Genomic DNA, 18,132 nt, shown 5'->3' with positions numbered 1-18,132 from the left:
GTTTACAGAGCTAGTAGTTACTGTTTTTCTTGTTACCTGAGCATATTTCACATGTATTGACATACAATAAATATACAACCCCATGACACCATTTCTACTGTCACCTTTCAAAGTAGGACTGCACTTCAAGTTTTCCTTAGGACTAAAGGGTCAATTTTCATCTCTGGGTGAACTACAATGAAGGGAGAAAGCCTAAAGAGATGAAAGTCCAATGGTAGCTTTAAGTTATAAATTCCCTTTGAATTATGTAACTGCTTCCCAGCTTTATTTTCCTGAAAACGACAGGGAAAAACAAACAGTCTAATTAAACTTCAGTAAAAGCATCCTTCATTCTTCTTCAGCCTTGTCCACATTCACCTGTATTCTTTGGCTGCTTTGCACTGCTTTGGAACGAAGCAATACAGCTAGTTGTTCCAGAGTATATGGCCCTTTGGTTTTTGTGCCTTTCATAAGAATCTGGCACAAAATTGCAAATTCCATCAAATCCTGGGCTCGTCTAGTAGTGCCCATCCTAAAATACCAACAATAGTCAGCATTCTAAGGGTATGTCTTCACTATCAATGTTAACGTGGCTGTGTAGTCACGGTACCAGCGCTGGGAGAGAACTCTCCCAGTGCTGTAAAAAAACCACCCCCATGAGGGGAGTAGCTCCCAGCGCTGGTGCACTGTCTACACTGCCTCTTTACAATGCTGAAACTTGCATCGCTCAGGGGGGTGTTTTTTCACACCCCTGAGCGAGAAAGTTTCAGTGCTGTAAAGTGGCAGTGTAGACAAGGCCTAAGAAATGTGCAAGTTGTCTGTGTAGGAAACTATAGCTGAGGTATACCACTAATGTCTATGCATGAATGATACTCACTGGAGGGCCTGGCTCACCAGAAGGTCCATCTTTCCCATCTTTCCCTGGTGATCCAGGGGGTCCTGAATTTGAATCAGGTTTTCCTGGTGCTCCGGGTAATCCTGGAGGGCCTGGTGGCCCAGGGAGACCCTTGAGAAATCAGAAATACTGTTAGAAAACATTGTCGTTTGTTTTCATCCCCCCACCCTGGCCAGGTCCATGCAGCATTCTTAAAGAGAACCAGCATTCTTAAATAGAATTCATAAAACTCTATACCACTGAACTTGGGCAAACACTTCCCTTTCTTTTCATTAAGGGTCAATCCTGCTCCCATTGGTCCCCCTCTCTCCCTGAGCAGGGTCACAGAAGGTCACTCTTCCCTTGCTCTGGGAGGTATGCCTCCAACATCACCTTTAATCTGCAACAATGGAAGATAGTTAAAAATGAAAACCTGCTGTGTTTACTTTGTGTAAGATACTCAGGGATACTCCAGTGATCAACATGGTCTTCATATCTAAGCAATTAGGTTAGATAAAAGCCAAGGGGACTTCTGCTATTAATTTCAGAGGGAGCAGGATTATTACTACTAGTTGTTTACCATAGCACCAAGAAGCCCTAGTCATGGACATGTTAAATCCATTGTGCTAGGCGCTGTACAAACACAACAAACATGTGATTCCTGCCCCAAAGACCTGGCCCTGATAGCGCAATGACATTAAACTGCATAAAATGAATGATCCATGGAAGGAACCAAGTTGTATTCATATTTAAAAAATATACATTTGAAAATTTCTCTTTCTTAAATAAAAGTTAATCTTTAACGCTTTACCTTTTATTACTGATCCTGTATATTAATGGAGAAAGGTAATGGAGAATTTTGAAAATTACAGGCTTGACCCTGCAAGGTGCTGAGCACTTTGGCCTCGATCCAGAAAAACACAATCACATGCTTAACTTTATGCACATGAAGAGTCCCACTGAAGGGACACTTGATTGAGGATAAGTTACTTAGCACCTCACAACACTCAGTCCTTGGAGAGCAATTCTGAACTGGACTGAGAGATGGATAGGATGTCAGTGAAGATGCTGCAGGACAGGGGCTATACTATATGACCAGGCTTCCTGGAAATGGCATTCTGGACTTCTTGAAGTTTAGAAAAGAGAGATTTGGGAAGATTATAAAACGGAAAATTTCAATACAGATGGCAGGCCAATCCCAAAGGTGTGTGGGAGTTTCTCTCTCTGGATGTCTACAATGATCAATACAATAGGGGGGGACGACGAAGGATAGCTCAGTGGTTTGAGCATTGGCCTGCTAAACCCAGGGTTGTGAGTTCAATCCTTGAGGGGGCCGTTTAGGGAACTACAAATCTGTCTGGGGATTGGTCCTGCTTCAAGCAGGGGGTTGGACTAGATGACCTCCTGAGGTCTCTTCCAACCCTGATATTCTATGAATACCTTGGTATTAGGTTTGTTCACATTTGACTACCAGCTCTTTCTTTGTAAGACTTCCCCCTATTTACTGTGTTTTTGGCTGATTCTCTGGGCATTAAGCCCAGTTATGTGCAATATTACATACCAAGTAATGCTTGGAGATGGAAGTTGCAAAGTGAAAGTTTGAGTTAAAGATGACGATGATTCATCCCTAGGAAGGCATCCCATTGGGCTATGTGCTATGTAAACACATAGTAAAACAGTCTCTGCCCCGAGGAGAAGTTTATAATCTAAATAAACAATCAAGACAAGGTGGGAGAGATACAAAGGGACTGAGAGGTGAAGGGACAGCAGGTCAGAGGGGGAACCAGGAATACAATGGAAGTCTCCTGATTCTTAATTGAGCGCCTTGTCCGCTAGACCACACTACATCTTAAGAAATTCACACACACACCCCTGCAAAGTACCAGCACAAGGCTAAAACCCCCTTAAGTCACACATAAATCCCTAAAACAGGGCTTAATTAAGACTCAGGTAGTACACAGGGTGAATTCCATCTAACGGCAGTAGTGTCAGAAACATAGGTCCAAAGGAACATTTTAACTATAAATAGGGCATCAGCCTTTGATTAATTCAATACTGGGAAAGTATGATTCATAGATTTTAAGCCATAAGAACATAAGAACGGCCATACTGGGTCAGACCCAAAGGTCCATCTAGCCCAGTATCCTGTCTTCCAACAGTGGCCAATGCCAAGTGCCCCAGAGGGAATGAACAGAACAGGTAATCACCAAGTGATCCAAAGTCCAGAAGGGACCATTATGATAATATAGTCTGGCTTCCTGCATAGCACAGTACCAATAATCTGTATATCAAGCCCATAATTTTTGTTTGAGCTACAGCATATCTTTTTAGAAAGATCTCCAGTTTTGATTTAATAAAAGTACAGCACTAATCCTGGCCTTTGCAAGGGTTTGGATACAGGCAGAAGACAGAGAGGACACTCAAGGCTAACGGATGGAATTAGTGTGAATTAACAGCTCCATATAGCTGTACACCATATTAATGGAATAGGTGCCCAAAGCTGAAGCAAGCAATGAACAATACCATCCTCTCATCTTCACTGGCTTCTAATCATCTCAGAATCAGATTTTAAAAAGGACTTTCTCTAAAACAAACAAACAAAAACCTCTCCATGATTTCTTCACCCTATTTCTCCCATTTCATACTCCCAGCTTTTTCTCCCACTCCACCACCAATGACACTCCCGCAATCAGAGCCTCCTCTGTCCCTTCCCCAAATGCTCCACAATTGTGGGAGAGTGCTAGCGGCAGCTGAATTTTTACTTGTGCTGCCCCATTTTCCTGCACTTCTCTTTTGCCTCTAACCAAGCTTCCAATTCACTTTTTCTTTGAAAATCTGACAGCAAAGCTTCCTCTACTCTTTGGATCAAATAAACTCTCCTTGCAAAGCTTTTTATGATGTTTTGTATCAAGGATGCTATATAAATAAAAACCATGTTTTGCACTGTGTAACCATATGATCATTGATTCATAATTATTCAAATGTTATAATAATTTAAAATACAGATAAAAGATAAAGCTGTTTACTGCACAAAATTAGCAACAAACATTAGTACATACTTACTCTTAAAACCTCATTGTCTCTGTCAAGGTCACCAGACCCAGATCCTTCAGGTTCCAATCTACTCTGAAGTCAAGAGAATTCATTTTAAAATGTTGTTTCTAATGAAGAGATGGAAGACTGATATATAACAATACCATTTGTGCTTCATTGTTAATCTCATTATGGCTGGCATCTCAGTAGCAGAAAGCTGCCTATGAAATAAAATATATTCTTAAACTCTCATTGATATTTTGTATATCTAAATGCACCCACAGTATTTTAATCAGATGCTTTGGAGGAGTTTCATACCAGTTAAATGTATTAGTTATTCCGTTCTGTATTCACCTACAAATACCGTTCTATTCCACTGACAAGGATACCCAGAAGTTGCACCCTTATGTAAGATCATTGGAGATAAGATGGAATAAATATTTACATTTAGTTTTAAATTTCTAAATATACCTGTCACACTTGGGTATCCCCCAAAATACATCTATAGTGAGTAGCTACTAACTTCCTGCAAAGGGCCTGTGATTCATAAGGCATAGGATGGAGATTCTACTGTGGGGATCTACAGATGCATTCTTGTAAAGAGAAATTAAAAACATTAAATTATTTCCATTGCTATTCATTAAAACAATCCATTTGGAAACTGAGTCATGCTATGATTGGTGAAAAGCTGCTTATTTCCAATTTGTGCATTTTTGGTGGTAAATACAGGAGTCCAAACTCTTTCAGCTTTCCTCCAGGCCACTGACGTTGAAAACTCTACTGAAGATTATTCTCAGATTTCCATACTCCTATATTTTTAAAGATCAAAACTTTCTGAAAGAATCTTATTTTTTTCCCCAAGAGAAATTTTCCATGCGTGGTCTCATGAAGATGAAGTTTTAGAGTGGCTCAAAAGAAATCTAGTCATCCATTTATTGAATTATCGGAGAGTGTTTGATGCATAAGAAACCTGAAAAAGCTGAAGCTTTCTTGCTACTTGTACAAACATTAAACATGAATAGGAGTTATTAGCAATTGAAATATCAGTTTCACACATGTAAATAATTTCCACTACATTTAACATTATGGCACTTAAGGGACTATGGAATAATGTCTATTCATCCTACTGAAGTTAGTTACATAGGTGTTTTTTCACTGCTCGTTCACTCTGGAGTTCTATAGCTGTGTCAGTTTTTGACTATGGCTATGTCTACACTACAGCTTATGCTGGCATAACTTATGTCACTCAGGGGGGTGGTTTATTTACACCCCTAAGCGACATAAGTTACACAGACATAAGCGCCAGTGTGCACAGCGCTATGTCAGCGGGAGAGCTTCTCCCACCGACATAGCTTCTGCCGCTTGCAGAGGTGGTTTTATTATACTGACGGGAAAGCTCTCTCCCATCAGCAGAGAGTGACTTCACCAGTCATGCTGCAGCTGCGCCGCTGAGCGCTGCATGTGTAGACAAACCCTACGTGTAATGGAGCTGCAAAGCAGGGGAATACAAATCTTATCAGCTCCCTCCCCACTGTACTTCTCCTTCCCCTGGCCAGGTAAGAGGAAAGGTAGTGGCTAGACATTGTTTGGAATTGGAAGCAGTAGCTGGCCACATGGCTAGTTAGGAGTTGCAAAGAAACTGGATGTAGAGGCCACATGGCTAGTCAGGACTTCCAGAGAGACTGAACGCAGAGAGAATTGCCCAGAAACCATATGCAGAGCAGTGTGTGGAACAGGCTGGGAGTCAAGGGTGCTAGAACCTTTGTAGAAGTAGGGGGGTCAAGACCAAAGTGCCCCCTTCCTCTGCAGCTGGCTGCTCTGGTGGTGAGTCAGCTGCCCACTCTTCTGGTGCCACAGCAGCCCCGGTAGGCAAAAGGTGTAACTGCAGCATCTCCCTGGCAGAATCTATTATTCTGCCGAGGAAAAAAAAAAATCTACAGGGGACATGAATTCTGCCCTTGTTTCTTTTGTTAAAAGCAGGGAGGTGTGGCCCTCTGGCCCCCCCAGTTCTGGTGTTGTGAGTGCCAGACATCACAACTAGGTGCAGGTCTATGTGGGTCTTACTGAAGCTGCAGCAGTGGCTGGGCATGGAACCAGTGCAGAGGGACCCCAATAAGAGTCATTAACTGAGCCTGGACTGGAAACCTGCAAGCTCCTATTTGTTTGAATAGAAACTGGACTGGAGAGGACACCCAAGCACTAGGCCTGAAGAGCCCTGGTTGTTGATTGGACTGCCTCGGGGTCCCTAACAAGAACAATTATTGTTCACCTTGAACTGTAACTATTTAAGCCTCTGTACCTAGGATATTTGCAACATTTCCCTTTCCTGCCAGCCCTAGTAAAATACCCTTTCACTTAACCATGTGTCTGAGTAGTCACTGGGACCCACCAGGCCTAGCACCTACTAGGCTGGCTGCTGAAACACCTACAGTGATTGCCTCTAAGTCACGATCCACCCAGCTTGCTACCGGCACCTTAGGAGCTTGGTGTAATTCAGCACCGAGCAGCCTCAATATTTACAAGTGAAACTATGGAAGTGCACAATGAAGTTAGTAGAGAGCTAAGCTTTAATCATTTATTAAAATAAATTACACATTAATTTTTATATGCTATGTTGCCGTAGCTGAGTTGGTCCAAGGATCTTAGAGAGACAAGGTGGGTGAGGTTATATCTTTTATTGGAACAACTTCTGTTGGTGAGAGAGAAGCTTTCAAGCTTACACAGAGCTCTTCTTCAGGTCTGGGAAACGTACTGGGAGTATCACACCTAAATACATGGTGGAACAGATTGTTTAGAATAAGTAGTTAACACGTATTTCAAGAGACCATTCAAGGTGAAGTTGCCAGTTAACAATGCTCCAGTCATAGGGAGAAAAAGAAGGAGGAAATTGGGGGATGGGGTTAGTGGGTTATAGATTGTTGTAATAAGCTATAAATCCAGTGTCGCTATTCAGATCATGATTTTTAATGTCTAGCAAAGTTATGAATTTAAGCTCCTTATCTTGTCTTTTGAACATGTTATGCAGGTAGGATGACCAGATAGCAAGTGTGAAAAATCAGGACGGGGGTGGGAGGTAACAGGCGCTTATATAAGACAAAACCCCGAATATTGGGACTGTCCCTATAAAATCAGGACATCTGGTCACCTTATATGCAGGTTTCCTTTGAGGATGAGAATTGAGAGGTCAGATATAAAGTGGTCGCTTTGTGAAGCATTCACCCACAAGTGATATGATATTTTTGTCTTATTTTTTTGTTCAAGGTCATTCAAGAGGCATAGTGATTGGTTTCACCCACATAGTTGTTATCGGGGCATTTAATGCACTAGATGAGGTACACCACCTGTTGTGCTAGGCATATACAGGACTCATGGGTCTTGAAAGGTGTGTTGTGGGGGCTATTGATCATCGTAGCAATACAGATATATCTGCAGGTTTTGCATCTGTTGTTCTGGCACCACTTTGAGTTTGTGTGTCCTGGTCTGTGGGAAGCTTGCTTCTGATGATGAGCATGGAGAGGTTGGATGGTTGTTTGAAGGCCAGAAGAGGGGGTTCGTGGCTGTTCCTTTGGTTTGGACAAAGCGTTTGCTGTTGAATGTAAAACTGTTTGGGGTGTGGATGAAATGGAGGAGTTTGGTGACATGTCTGGGGTGGATATCTGAGGGTTGTCCATTGTTTTGTAGACATTTGAGGCAGGCAGCAATGCGGGAAGTGCCATCCATGGTGGCATAGGTGGTGTTCTGAGGGAGGTTGTTAAAGTTACAGTTTCTGGAGGAAGTTGGTTGTGTCCTGGAGGAAGGTGGCGCTTTGTGTGGTGAGAGGTTAAAGGATGGCTTCTAAGAGTCCTGATATTTTTTCAGGAAGAGTGCCGTGGCCAGATACGATGGGTCTCTGACTGGGTTCCCTTGTTTATGTATCTTGGGAAGCATACAGAAGGTCCCTGGAGTGGGTTTTGGGGGGATGATTTTGTAGAGTTTCTTTTGGAGCTGTTTGGGGAAGGACTTAATGATATCCTTGAATTACTGCGTAAATTGTTGTATGGGATCTTATTTGAGTTCTTTGCAGTAGGTGGTGTCGGAGAGTTGTTGGTTGGCCTTGTTAATGTACCCATCACAGTTGAGGACTATGAAGGCACCACCTTTGTCTGCTGATTTGATCTGGCGGTTGGATTTCAGGGACTATATAGCTGCCCTCTCAGCAGTGGAGAGAATATTAAGTTTGTTAAGGATTTCACAGTCAATTTTTTCCCCTGAAGAAATTAACATAATGATCAAGAGTGTGGTCTCAACCGCTGTGGGTTGTCCAGTCAGATTATTCTTTGTTCTTATGACTGTCAGTGGGAACATGGTAATTGTGGGTGGTATCGTCATTGTTGTAAAAGAATTCTTTTGGCGGAGCTGGTGGAATTCTTCTGGTTTTCCACCTGTTAGGATGGTATCAGGTTGTACATGGCAGAGGGGCATTGCTGACACATGATGGCATATATCACATTAGTAGATGAGCAGGTGAATGAGTCCCTGATGGTGTGGCTCATGTGGTTGGGTGGTGTGGCTCACATGGTGAATGAGTCCTCTGATGGTGTCGCTAGAGTAGATATGGGACACAGTACGCAACGAGGTTTGTTACAGGGATTGGTTCCTGGGTTAGTGTTTCTGTGGTGTGGTGTGTAGTTGCTGGTAAGTATTTGCTTCAGGTTGGGGGGCTGTCTGTAAGTGAGGACTGGCCTGCCTCCCAAGGTCTGTGAGAGTGAGGGATCGTTTTCCAAGATAGTACTCTGCCATGTACATGATAGTATTCTGCCATGTACATTGGCCAAACCAGACAGTCTACGTAAAAGAATAAATGGACACAAATCAGACATCAGGAATGGTAACATACAAAAGCCATTAGGAGAACACTTCAATCTCCCTGGACATTCTATAACAGATTTAAAAGTAGCCATACTTGAACAAAAAAACTTCAAAAACAGACTTCAAAGAGAAACTGCAGAACTAAAATTCATTTGCAATTTTAACAACATTAATTTCGGCTTGAACAGGGACTGGGAGTGGCTGGCTCATTACAAAAGCAACTTTCCCTCTCTTCGTATTGACACCTACTCATCAATTATTGGGAGTGGACCACATCCACCCTGATTGAATTGGCCCTGTCAACACTGGTTCTCCACTTGTAAGGTAACTCTCTTCTCTTCATGTATAATAATGCCTGCATCTGTAATTTTCACTCCATGCATCTGAAGAAGTGGGTATTTTACCCACAAAAGTTTATGCCCAAATAAATCTGTTAGTCTTTAAGGTGCCACCGGACTTCTTACAAAGTGATTACTTTATATCTGACCTATCAGTGCTCATCCTCAAAGGAAACCTGCACAACATGTTCAAAAGACAAGCCTGGGAGCTTAAATTCATAACTTTGCTAGACGCTAAAGATCGTGGATTGGACAGACACACTGGATTTATGCCTTATTACAACAATCCATAACCCACTAACTCTACCCCCCAGCTTTTTTTCTTCTTCCTTTCCCCCTAATGACTGAAGAGGTATTAACTGGCAATTTCATCTCGAAAGGTCCCTTGAAATATGTGTTTACTTATTCTAAACAATCTGTTCCACCTTGTATTTAGCTGTGACACTGAGACATTTCCCAGACCTGAAGAAGAGCTCTGTGAGGCTCAAAAGCTTTATTGGTCCAATAAAAGATATTACCTCACCCACCTTGTGTCTCAGATATAAATGTTGATGTTAATATAATGGCAAACTTACTATTTAAAATGCTCAGAAGTCAGGGGTTCAGATTCTGGATCCACTCCAGCCTCTTTGCACTGCCCCACAGCATAAAATGGCCAGAAAGATATTGTAGCAGGCAATATGAGGATCAAGGGTAATCCTCTTGAGATGAAGAGCCTACATAGCACAGAGAGGGCATCCTGTTTGCTGAGGCCAATCTGGGGGGAAAGGGGTGGCCTGGGGCATCACCATACCCTAGTGATCCCCAGCAGCATTATGAGTTCCTTGGGGTTGTCATCAGTTGGGGTACATCAGAGTAACTCTTGAGCTGCTCTGTCTCATGCCAGAGAAATGAGTTGGTATGCAGTAGGCCCAAGGTCAGGTGAGCACAAAGATGGCTTGGTGTCACTTTTGTGACCACTTCCTGAGTTGCACTGTGTGCTCCTTAGCCACAGCCAGGGTCTGGGCCAGGCAATCCAAAAGTTAAGGGTCTTATAACATATTTTACAAATTATATTGTAAAATACAAAATTTAATACAAAATGGGCCCAGTTTTATCTTAACATACATGATATCTTGTAAACACAGAACTACCATTGACTTCAATGGAAACCACAACTGGATTTATCTCTGGGTGAAACCAGTTACTGCCAGTGCAATCAAAACCTTGGGCCTAATTCTCTCTTTGGCAGCATGTGCATGACTCTGTGTGAGACCAATAGGAGAGGCATGTGTACAGATGAGAGTCCAATCTGGATCACTCTTTTGCACTTCCTCGTTCCTGAGTATTGAAAAAGAGAACTTCACCATCATAAGAACATATGCGTTTCTATTTAACAGCAAGTACAAATGGTTGTCAAAACATCCCTGTGTTAGGGCATGGGAGGAAATGAGTAATTCAAATTTTAAAATGTCTAATACAGGTATCTTTTGAGAACATCTCACTTATATTTTCTTCTAAGTATCATGGCTCACATCTTTAGAAATGCTTTTGCAAAAGAATGTGCAGACATTTGCCCACTTCCAACTTAGACATGCAATGGGTATGTGCTGAGTGGGATACAGGCGTAAGTCAGTTATGTATAAATGTGTATTTGCTTTTTGACCATTTATACACATTGGCTACAAGGTTATTTCCCCAGACTGCACCTCCTTGTTAAGTTTTACCTCACTCTGTGCTAAAGGATAAGACAAGCAGAGCTAAATCTCAGACAGCCTCAGAAACTCACAAGTCCTCTGAATGGAGCGGATGGACCGGGAGGGCCTGGAAGTCCTCGTGGTCCTGGCAGTCCCACACCAGGCTCACCCTGGAAGAAGCACAAATATGAAGCAGTGAATATTTCAGACCACATTTTAGCATGTTTCATGACACTGGGTTAGCTTGATTTGCCATAGCTAGCTTCCTTAGACCTAACTGTATTTTGCAAGTTTATAGAATCAAAAATGAACACAAGACAATTGTTTAAATGCTAGAAAGGGATGTGAGGTTTATTCATTTGTGAAATAAACTCCCTAGAGAAATGGTCATTATGGTAAAGTAAAACTACTAAGACTGAAAAAAGCACTTAGCAATGTACTCTAGGAAATAACCCTGCATTGGCAGACAGAGGATGTCGTGAAAGGTCTTTTCCATCTCTAGCTTCTCAAACAAATTTACAATTGTACTAGCAGTGCCAATTGTGCAACGGGGTTTAATTCTTTATCAGAAGTATATTTTAGCATAAATTTCATTCTTTATGCAAATCATATGCAAAACAGGGAGATACCACCCTTCTCAACATTACTACTCTCCTCCACACACTTCCAAAATTACAGTCTTGTGATTTATCTAATGTACTTTTTCCCTCTGCCCACACAGCTAAAACTCCTGTTCAGGCCCTTACCATTTCCCCTCCTAACTACTATAACCTGCTCCTCTCTGGCCTTGCTAACACCCACCTCACCCTTCCTTGAGGTCCATTCAAAGTACAGCTGCTAAGATCCTCTTCCTGGCCTTTTATGATCATACCAGAACCTCCATCCCTCCACTGGCTCCTGCTTCTTCACAGCTTCTACTACAAATTGAAAGCCTTTCATAATTTATCTTTCCCTGCTTCTCCACTCTGGCCTTGTATTTCACAGAAGTGAGCAGGATTTGGCCCTTGGATTATGAACTCTTTGGGGAGAAGAATGTATCTTTATCAGTGTTTGAAAAACAGCATGTTATAATAACTGAATGTTACACAGTCCAGATTCAAGCAATCAATTTAAATGTTAACAATACTTGAGGTACAGTTTTTTAGGCCAAATATTAGCTCTCCATTTATGTCAGCTGTAGGAGTCTTATACACCCCTTGTTTATGACTGCAGGTAAGACACACTTGCCTTTCCCTGGTGTCTATGTATTACATGGACTAGCGCATTGAAAATGCTGAGGTACATGGAGGAATGTGAAATATTCACTTTGAACCTCAAATTCACTCAAACTGTGATTGGCTTTGAAATTTGTTGCATTCATGAACCCCAGCCTATGGTCCCTAAAAGCTCAAGTGCATGGATTGAGGTTCCCATACGTGTTTGGCCTTGCTATCTACTTGTTATTGCTGACGTGTGTGTATGCGTAAGGGAAGCTGAAATCTGTCTCCCTCTTTCTCAGCTCCTGGGAGGTCCATCTCCAATGTCTAATAATAATAAAATAGGGCCGTCCTTAGGATTTATGGGGCCCTACGAAGTATTATTAAACTGCTGCCCCTATGCCTGACAGCAGCCTGGTCTTGCAGCCCGGGGGGAATGGGGAGGGGACAAGGCAGCAAAGGATACCGAGCCGCCCGGCCTGCCTCACGGCGGTGGAGAGTCCCAATTCCCTGCAGAGAGTCCCGTACCCTTTCCCTCACACAGAATGCGCGGCATCGATGCATTCGGCTCTGTGAATACGCCCCTGCCTAAGGAGACTGCAGCGCGTGCTGGGTGTGCAGGAGCTGACCCGCTCTTACATGCGGTCATGGGCAGTGGGTGAAGCTGCCACTTGGGAAGGCTAGTTCCCCAGCCCACCTTTTCTGCCTGTGGCCCTGCCCATGCTCCACCCCTGCTCTGCCCCAGGCCCCGCCCTCTCCCCACTGTCTCACTCCTCTCTTCCCTTCCCCTCCCTGATCACCCCCTTCCAGCCAAATCCCTGAACCCAAATGAAGCAAATGACATTTGAAAAAAAACACTCTTCTGCAATTTCTTTCTAAAGAAAATGGAGCATGTTTTCCATTGCATGCCAGAAGGTGAAGACTGGACATGCAGAAGGTACCTAATTAAAAGCACTAAACTTGGGAATAAAAAATGTCAGTCATGGGTTTTTTGATCTACCCTGAAGTTTGTCAGAGACTTATTTGCAAAAACTTTGTAGTAAGGGCAAGTCAGCTGTCTTGCTGAATACAACATTAAATATTATGGAATACATGATGCAGCTCTTCTCTGTTTTACATTTTCTTAATCAGTATTTCTAAGCTGATTTTATATTTTAAATGTACTCTTAAGCCTTCATAAAGTAATCATTCCACATTACTACATATTTAATGCACTGAAACAAAGGTATTATTTTAAATTAATCAGTCACAGAGGTTTAGTGTGTTCATAACAATGTTCATTGCTTTTAGAAAAAGGGAACATTAATTTATTTTGTGTGATGATCTCCATAACAATAGACATGTTTATGAAATTTCACCAACTTTAAAACATATGTTTCCAAAGATTTTAGGCATAACAAAGGATTTTGTATCTTACTAAGGTACTGGTTTTGCTAGAGGGTTCTCTTAAAACTAGTTAATCAAATAGTCAGAAGTAAAGAAAGGGAAACTCGTTTGTCCAGCTATCTGGCAGGAAAGGGGTGTTGTCCCTTTAAGGGCTCTCTTCAACAGGGGGGTGAAGGGACAAAAGAATGGACAGAAAGGACAGGAAGACTTTGGAAGCAAGTTTTTTGTACTATAGTAATTAAAATTAAAATGTGTATTTTAGATAAGGGTGGTCTTTTGAAGGATTTATTTAAAAAACTGTGTGTCTGAAGATCCAAGCATTTAAGGCTAAAGATGAATACTCAGATTGTGCATCTAAAAATCTATGCAAGGATTTTTTAGAGATGTGATTTTCTAATCTTCAGCAATACACCAATGAAATATTTTTAAAGCAAATTTTAAACTAAGGTCCTGTAGACTGACACGTTCTGAGTAAATATTACAGTAATGCACAACTGCTTTTGTCAGTAAATTCAGAAACTGACAGTATATACCTGGGGGTTGGCAAATGCCTTTTAAAATGGCTTCATTACCACTTAAATGGTTCTTTAACAGTTTCAATGTTGTGCTAATAGGGCTGGAAGGCTTTTTCACTTTTAAGTGACTAGATCCCCCTGGAGAGGAAGACTCACCAGGCTGCAGCAGCTAGCTGTGGGAGCCTGCAGGAAGGGTCAGAACAGGGATAGGAAGAGGCAGGAGGTTGGACACTAAGACCCAGGGGTGCCCCAAATTTTCGGGGGCCCTATGCAGCTGCATATGCCTAAGGATGGCCCTGAATAAAACCTAGCTCTTATCCAGCCTTTTCATCAGTAGATCTCAAAGTGCTTTACAAAGAAAGTTAGTATCATTATCCCCCCATTTGACAGATTGGAAAATGTAGGCTCAGAGTGGGAAAAGTGACTTTCCAAGGACGACCAGCAGCCAAGCTGGGAATAGATACCCAGGTCGTCTTAGTCCCAAAATCCAGTGCTCTGTCTACTAGGCCACACTGCCTTTTGTGAAATAGTGAGTGCATGCATCCACTTCTCTGAGATTTTTTTGGGGTGGCTATATAATATGGGCCACTGCCCACCCATTCTGACTCTGTGGGGCGGCAGGATGTGATCTGCCTCCATATTCTGCAGCAGAAGTAGGAAAAATGCTCCTACTGTCAGCAATTTTCTTCAAGAAGCTGACGCAGCAGCTGGATGCCCCATAATCCCAGACAGCCAAGCCCTCATGTTCTGTTCTTTTCTTTAATTATTCTGAATTGTCATCTGGAATTGCATCTCCCTCTGCTCCTATTTCTATTGTGAACTTAGCTATGTTTTTATTAATTAGGAGAATCATATGTTAGGAATCAGAGAATTTCAACTGCATCACAGTCACAACAAAGCAAAAAAGTTGGTTGTTTTTGACCAGTCACTAAATGCATTTATTCATTTGTTTCTTTGCACTACACAGTTTTGCTAAGAGATTTCTATAGGAATACTCTTCAAATGTTCTTTCCCATATACCTTTCATTTCTTTTTACCATATTCATATCCATAGTGCCAGTATTTAATTAGTTTTGAGCTATTCTCATTGTTTGCAGCCACACACTCTTACAGCTCCTGTTTATTTGCTCTGATGTTGTATGCTCTTTTTAAACAGAGGTTACAGCATTAGCGCTAGCCAATTTTTGTATTTGGTTTTGTGCAGTTTTTACCCTGTTGCAACAATTAGGGGTGGGCAACTTCCCTCCCCCACAAATTCTCAAATCTGGATCATAGTTATATATAGGAGCCTACTATTTGTAAGCATTTCTGAAGTGCCTCTCACAGCTTTATCTATGCACTGCCCAAAGGTTACAAAACATCAATTGATAACCCACCAGCAGGGCAGTCAGTTCTCGAACCTGCTCTAAGATGCAGCAATTCCTGGCTTCCCATTCTGCAATAATTGCAGCCAGAGACTTGCTGATAGATCCTGTAGCATGTACTCACCCTTAAAAGCATACTCAGAGGCTAAGAGATGCTGACCACCTTCCTAGGCTACAGATAGTCTTAGCAAATTTTGTGTAAACCAGGAAAACAATTTTTAGGTCATTCCTACCCCGTAAACATACCGTGGAAAGGAATCTGTTAATCATATCAATTTGGACAGGGCAGGGTTAGTGAGATGGTTTTCTGGAGCAACTTTTAAACTTAAAACTAACTCGTATATAAAAGGGAGTGGGAACAATCTCCTTCTACTCTTCCAGCCTTTTGCTGCAGGCATGGTGACTAACTGCTTATGCTGGAGGCTGTACAGAGCTGCCAACATTTAAAAAAAAAATATTATTTTTCAAGGAGCAATTCTCCAGAAAAGGGTCTTAGGGCTCCTGGATGCTTTTCAGCATGTTCTGAGTATCTTTAGCACTTGTAAAACAGTGCCTTATGAACATCCGCTAACTAACTAACATCAGCTAACACTTCTGTGAGGTACTGTGTGTAAGTGTTATCCCTATGCTATGGATGGGAAACAAAGGCAGAAAAGTATTTTGACTGAGGCTGTAGAATTAGTCAGGAATAGATGAAGGTGTCCTTTTCTTTCAGACCACTACCACTCCTGTTCTGCTCTTATGGCCAAAAGCCACAAGGGCTATTCAGCAGCAGTCCCAACTAATGCAGTTGCAATGCTGGATTTGTTTGCTTTTAGTTGCGCATTACTCTCACTTCGAGCATACTGTAAACAGGGCCGGCTCTAACTTTTTTGCCGCCCCAGGCAAAAAAGAAGAGCACCGCCCCGCCCTCACACCCCCCCCCCCCCCCGAGCCACGCCACCGAAACCCCCACTCCCCCCCCGAACGCCGCGCCGGGCCACCCAAACCCTGAGCGCCGGGCCGGGCCGCCCAAACTCCCACGCCCCCCCCAGCGCCGAAACACCCCCTGCGCTGCCCGGCAGAAACAAAAACAAAAAAACCCCACAAAAACCCCTCGAGCGCCACCCCGCCGAACAACAACAAAAAAACCCTCGAGTGCCCCACGCCACCCCAACATTTGCTGGCCCTTCTAAGGTGCCGCCCCAAGCACGTGCTTGGTCGGCTGGTGCCTGGAGCCAGCCCTGACTGTAAACAGCCATGTGTGTTGTTTGATCTTAAAACAATCTACTACTGTTTTTGTATCATTCTAACTAAAAACAGGATGACTGGCTTCAGGGTGAGTATCTACATCTGAATATTTGTATTGGGTATCACGGAAAGAACTGAAGATGGAAGGTGTGTGATTAAAGCTAGTTTGCTGGAAACTCATGAATCAGCTTTCCAAGCTGAGAAGGATATATAGACTTAGGGTGACCAGCTGTCCCGATTTTATAGGAACAGTCCTGATTTTTGGGTCATTTTCTTATATAGGCTCCTATTACCCCCCACCCGTCCCGATTTTTAACATTTGCTGTCTGGTCACCCTACAAGACTTGCGATTTTCTGATACAGAATGTAAACGACCGTCATAAACAGGTGAAATTCACCCATCAGCAGAGGGGCTACAGAAGTTCCCCAGTGCAGAAAAACCACAAGAGCTCCTGCAGAGTGGCCATGCAGGGATCTCTGCATGTGGTGCAGCTGGGCCCTGCGCTAGCTCTGCTTCAGCCAATAGGGATGGCCCATTGTGTCCAGAATTACATGAATCCAATAGTCACAAATCACTGCACAGGAGATGGCTCAGGGTCACGGCCACTGTTCCAGCCCAGAAACTGATATGGGGTTGCAGGGGACTGCAGAGTTGTTGTTGGAGGTTGCGAGGGGAATTCTGTTCACCCCTAATTCCATGTACATCCTTGCTCAAAGACCATTTATTTGGGCTTTGTGCAACAGACGGGGGTGAGGAGGGAGCGATGAATCATCACCACCTCGTGGGGCCACTGAGGTCATCCACCTTTGTTCTGGTTCAGTGCTTCTTAGCCTGGTAGGTGCACCATGACTCAGGGGCATGTGCTGAAGGTGCATCAGCTGCAAGGCCCTGTTGGCTCTAGCACCTAGTGGGACCCAAAGAGTATTTCACCCAGAGCCTCCAAATACCACACTTCTGCAGGACACCCAGCTACCAGCTCCTCCCCAGCCATCCTCCCAACAGTCTGGAGACTTGCCCTTTCTGCTGCTAGCCTCTGCCCAGCCAGAGTAGGAGAGCAAGAAGAGCTGCAGATTTGCCATTCAGCAGATTCATCCCATTGCCTTCTGCTGACCTGTGATTGCTCAGCAGCAGATTCAGCACGTGGGAGTGTTAAAGTATTTGTCAGTAATGGCTTTTGCCAACAGAGTTAGATTTAACCGCCAAGTGATAATTTGCCTGTAGGTATTTTGTCAGCTTCCAGCAATAACAGGGGGAAACAAAAGCCTGAAGCAGAAAAGGTCTCTGCTCCAGCACGCGTAGGTGGTCTGGGAGTAGGCTAAGAGATCTGCATTCACACAGATCCAGTGGCTCCTGCATCCCTGACCTGGAGGGCTGCAATTCTAGCTCACAGACTGGAAAAATGGCCACAGGAGTCAGGAGGGAGTACCAGGAGCCCTACACCCTGCTCTGCATTGTCAGAGGTGAATTTCATCTTTCTAAGTGCTCTGGACTCCACTTGAGTTGAGTCTGAATGTATTTCACATCAGGGATTTGGGGGGGAGAGGGGCAAAGGCAGACTTCCTGCCTGCCCTGACTCAGCACTGCACCCTGGAAGCCAGGGCCAGCTCCAGGCACCAGGCAACCAAGCACATGCTTGGGGCGGCACCTGGTAAGGGGCGGCCAATCTTGGGGTGGCGGGGGGGGGGGGGGGGG

At 43.4% G+C, this 18,132-nt stretch overlaps 1 protein-coding gene across 1 annotated transcript in view; it reads right to left on the bottom strand.

Moving 5' to 3' along the window:
• The window catches only part of LOC113407595 (collagen alpha-1(XIII) chain-like), a 109,588-nt gene that overhangs the window by 39,024 nt on the left and 52,432 nt on the right, over nucleotides 1–18,132 (bottom strand). Inside the window, exons 9-11 of the mRNA XM_026656373.2 lie at nucleotides 10,841–10,918; nucleotides 3,917–3,979; nucleotides 857–985 (exon numbers count right to left, since the gene is read on the bottom strand). Coding sequence (XP_026512158.2) covers nucleotides 857–985; nucleotides 3,917–3,979; nucleotides 10,841–10,918 — 270 coding nt within the window. The remainder of the gene's footprint in view (nucleotides 1–856; nucleotides 986–3,916; nucleotides 3,980–10,840; nucleotides 10,919–18,132) is intronic.

Source organism: Terrapene carolina, unplaced genomic scaffold (assembly GCF_002925995.2).
Source record: "Terrapene carolina triunguis isolate 2854851 unplaced genomic scaffold, T_m_triunguis-2.0 Scaffold229, whole genome shotgun sequence".
Lineage (NCBI taxonomy): Eukaryota > Metazoa > Chordata > Testudines > Emydidae > Terrapene > Terrapene triunguis.
This window is presented reverse-complemented; position numbering and strand designations above follow the sequence as displayed.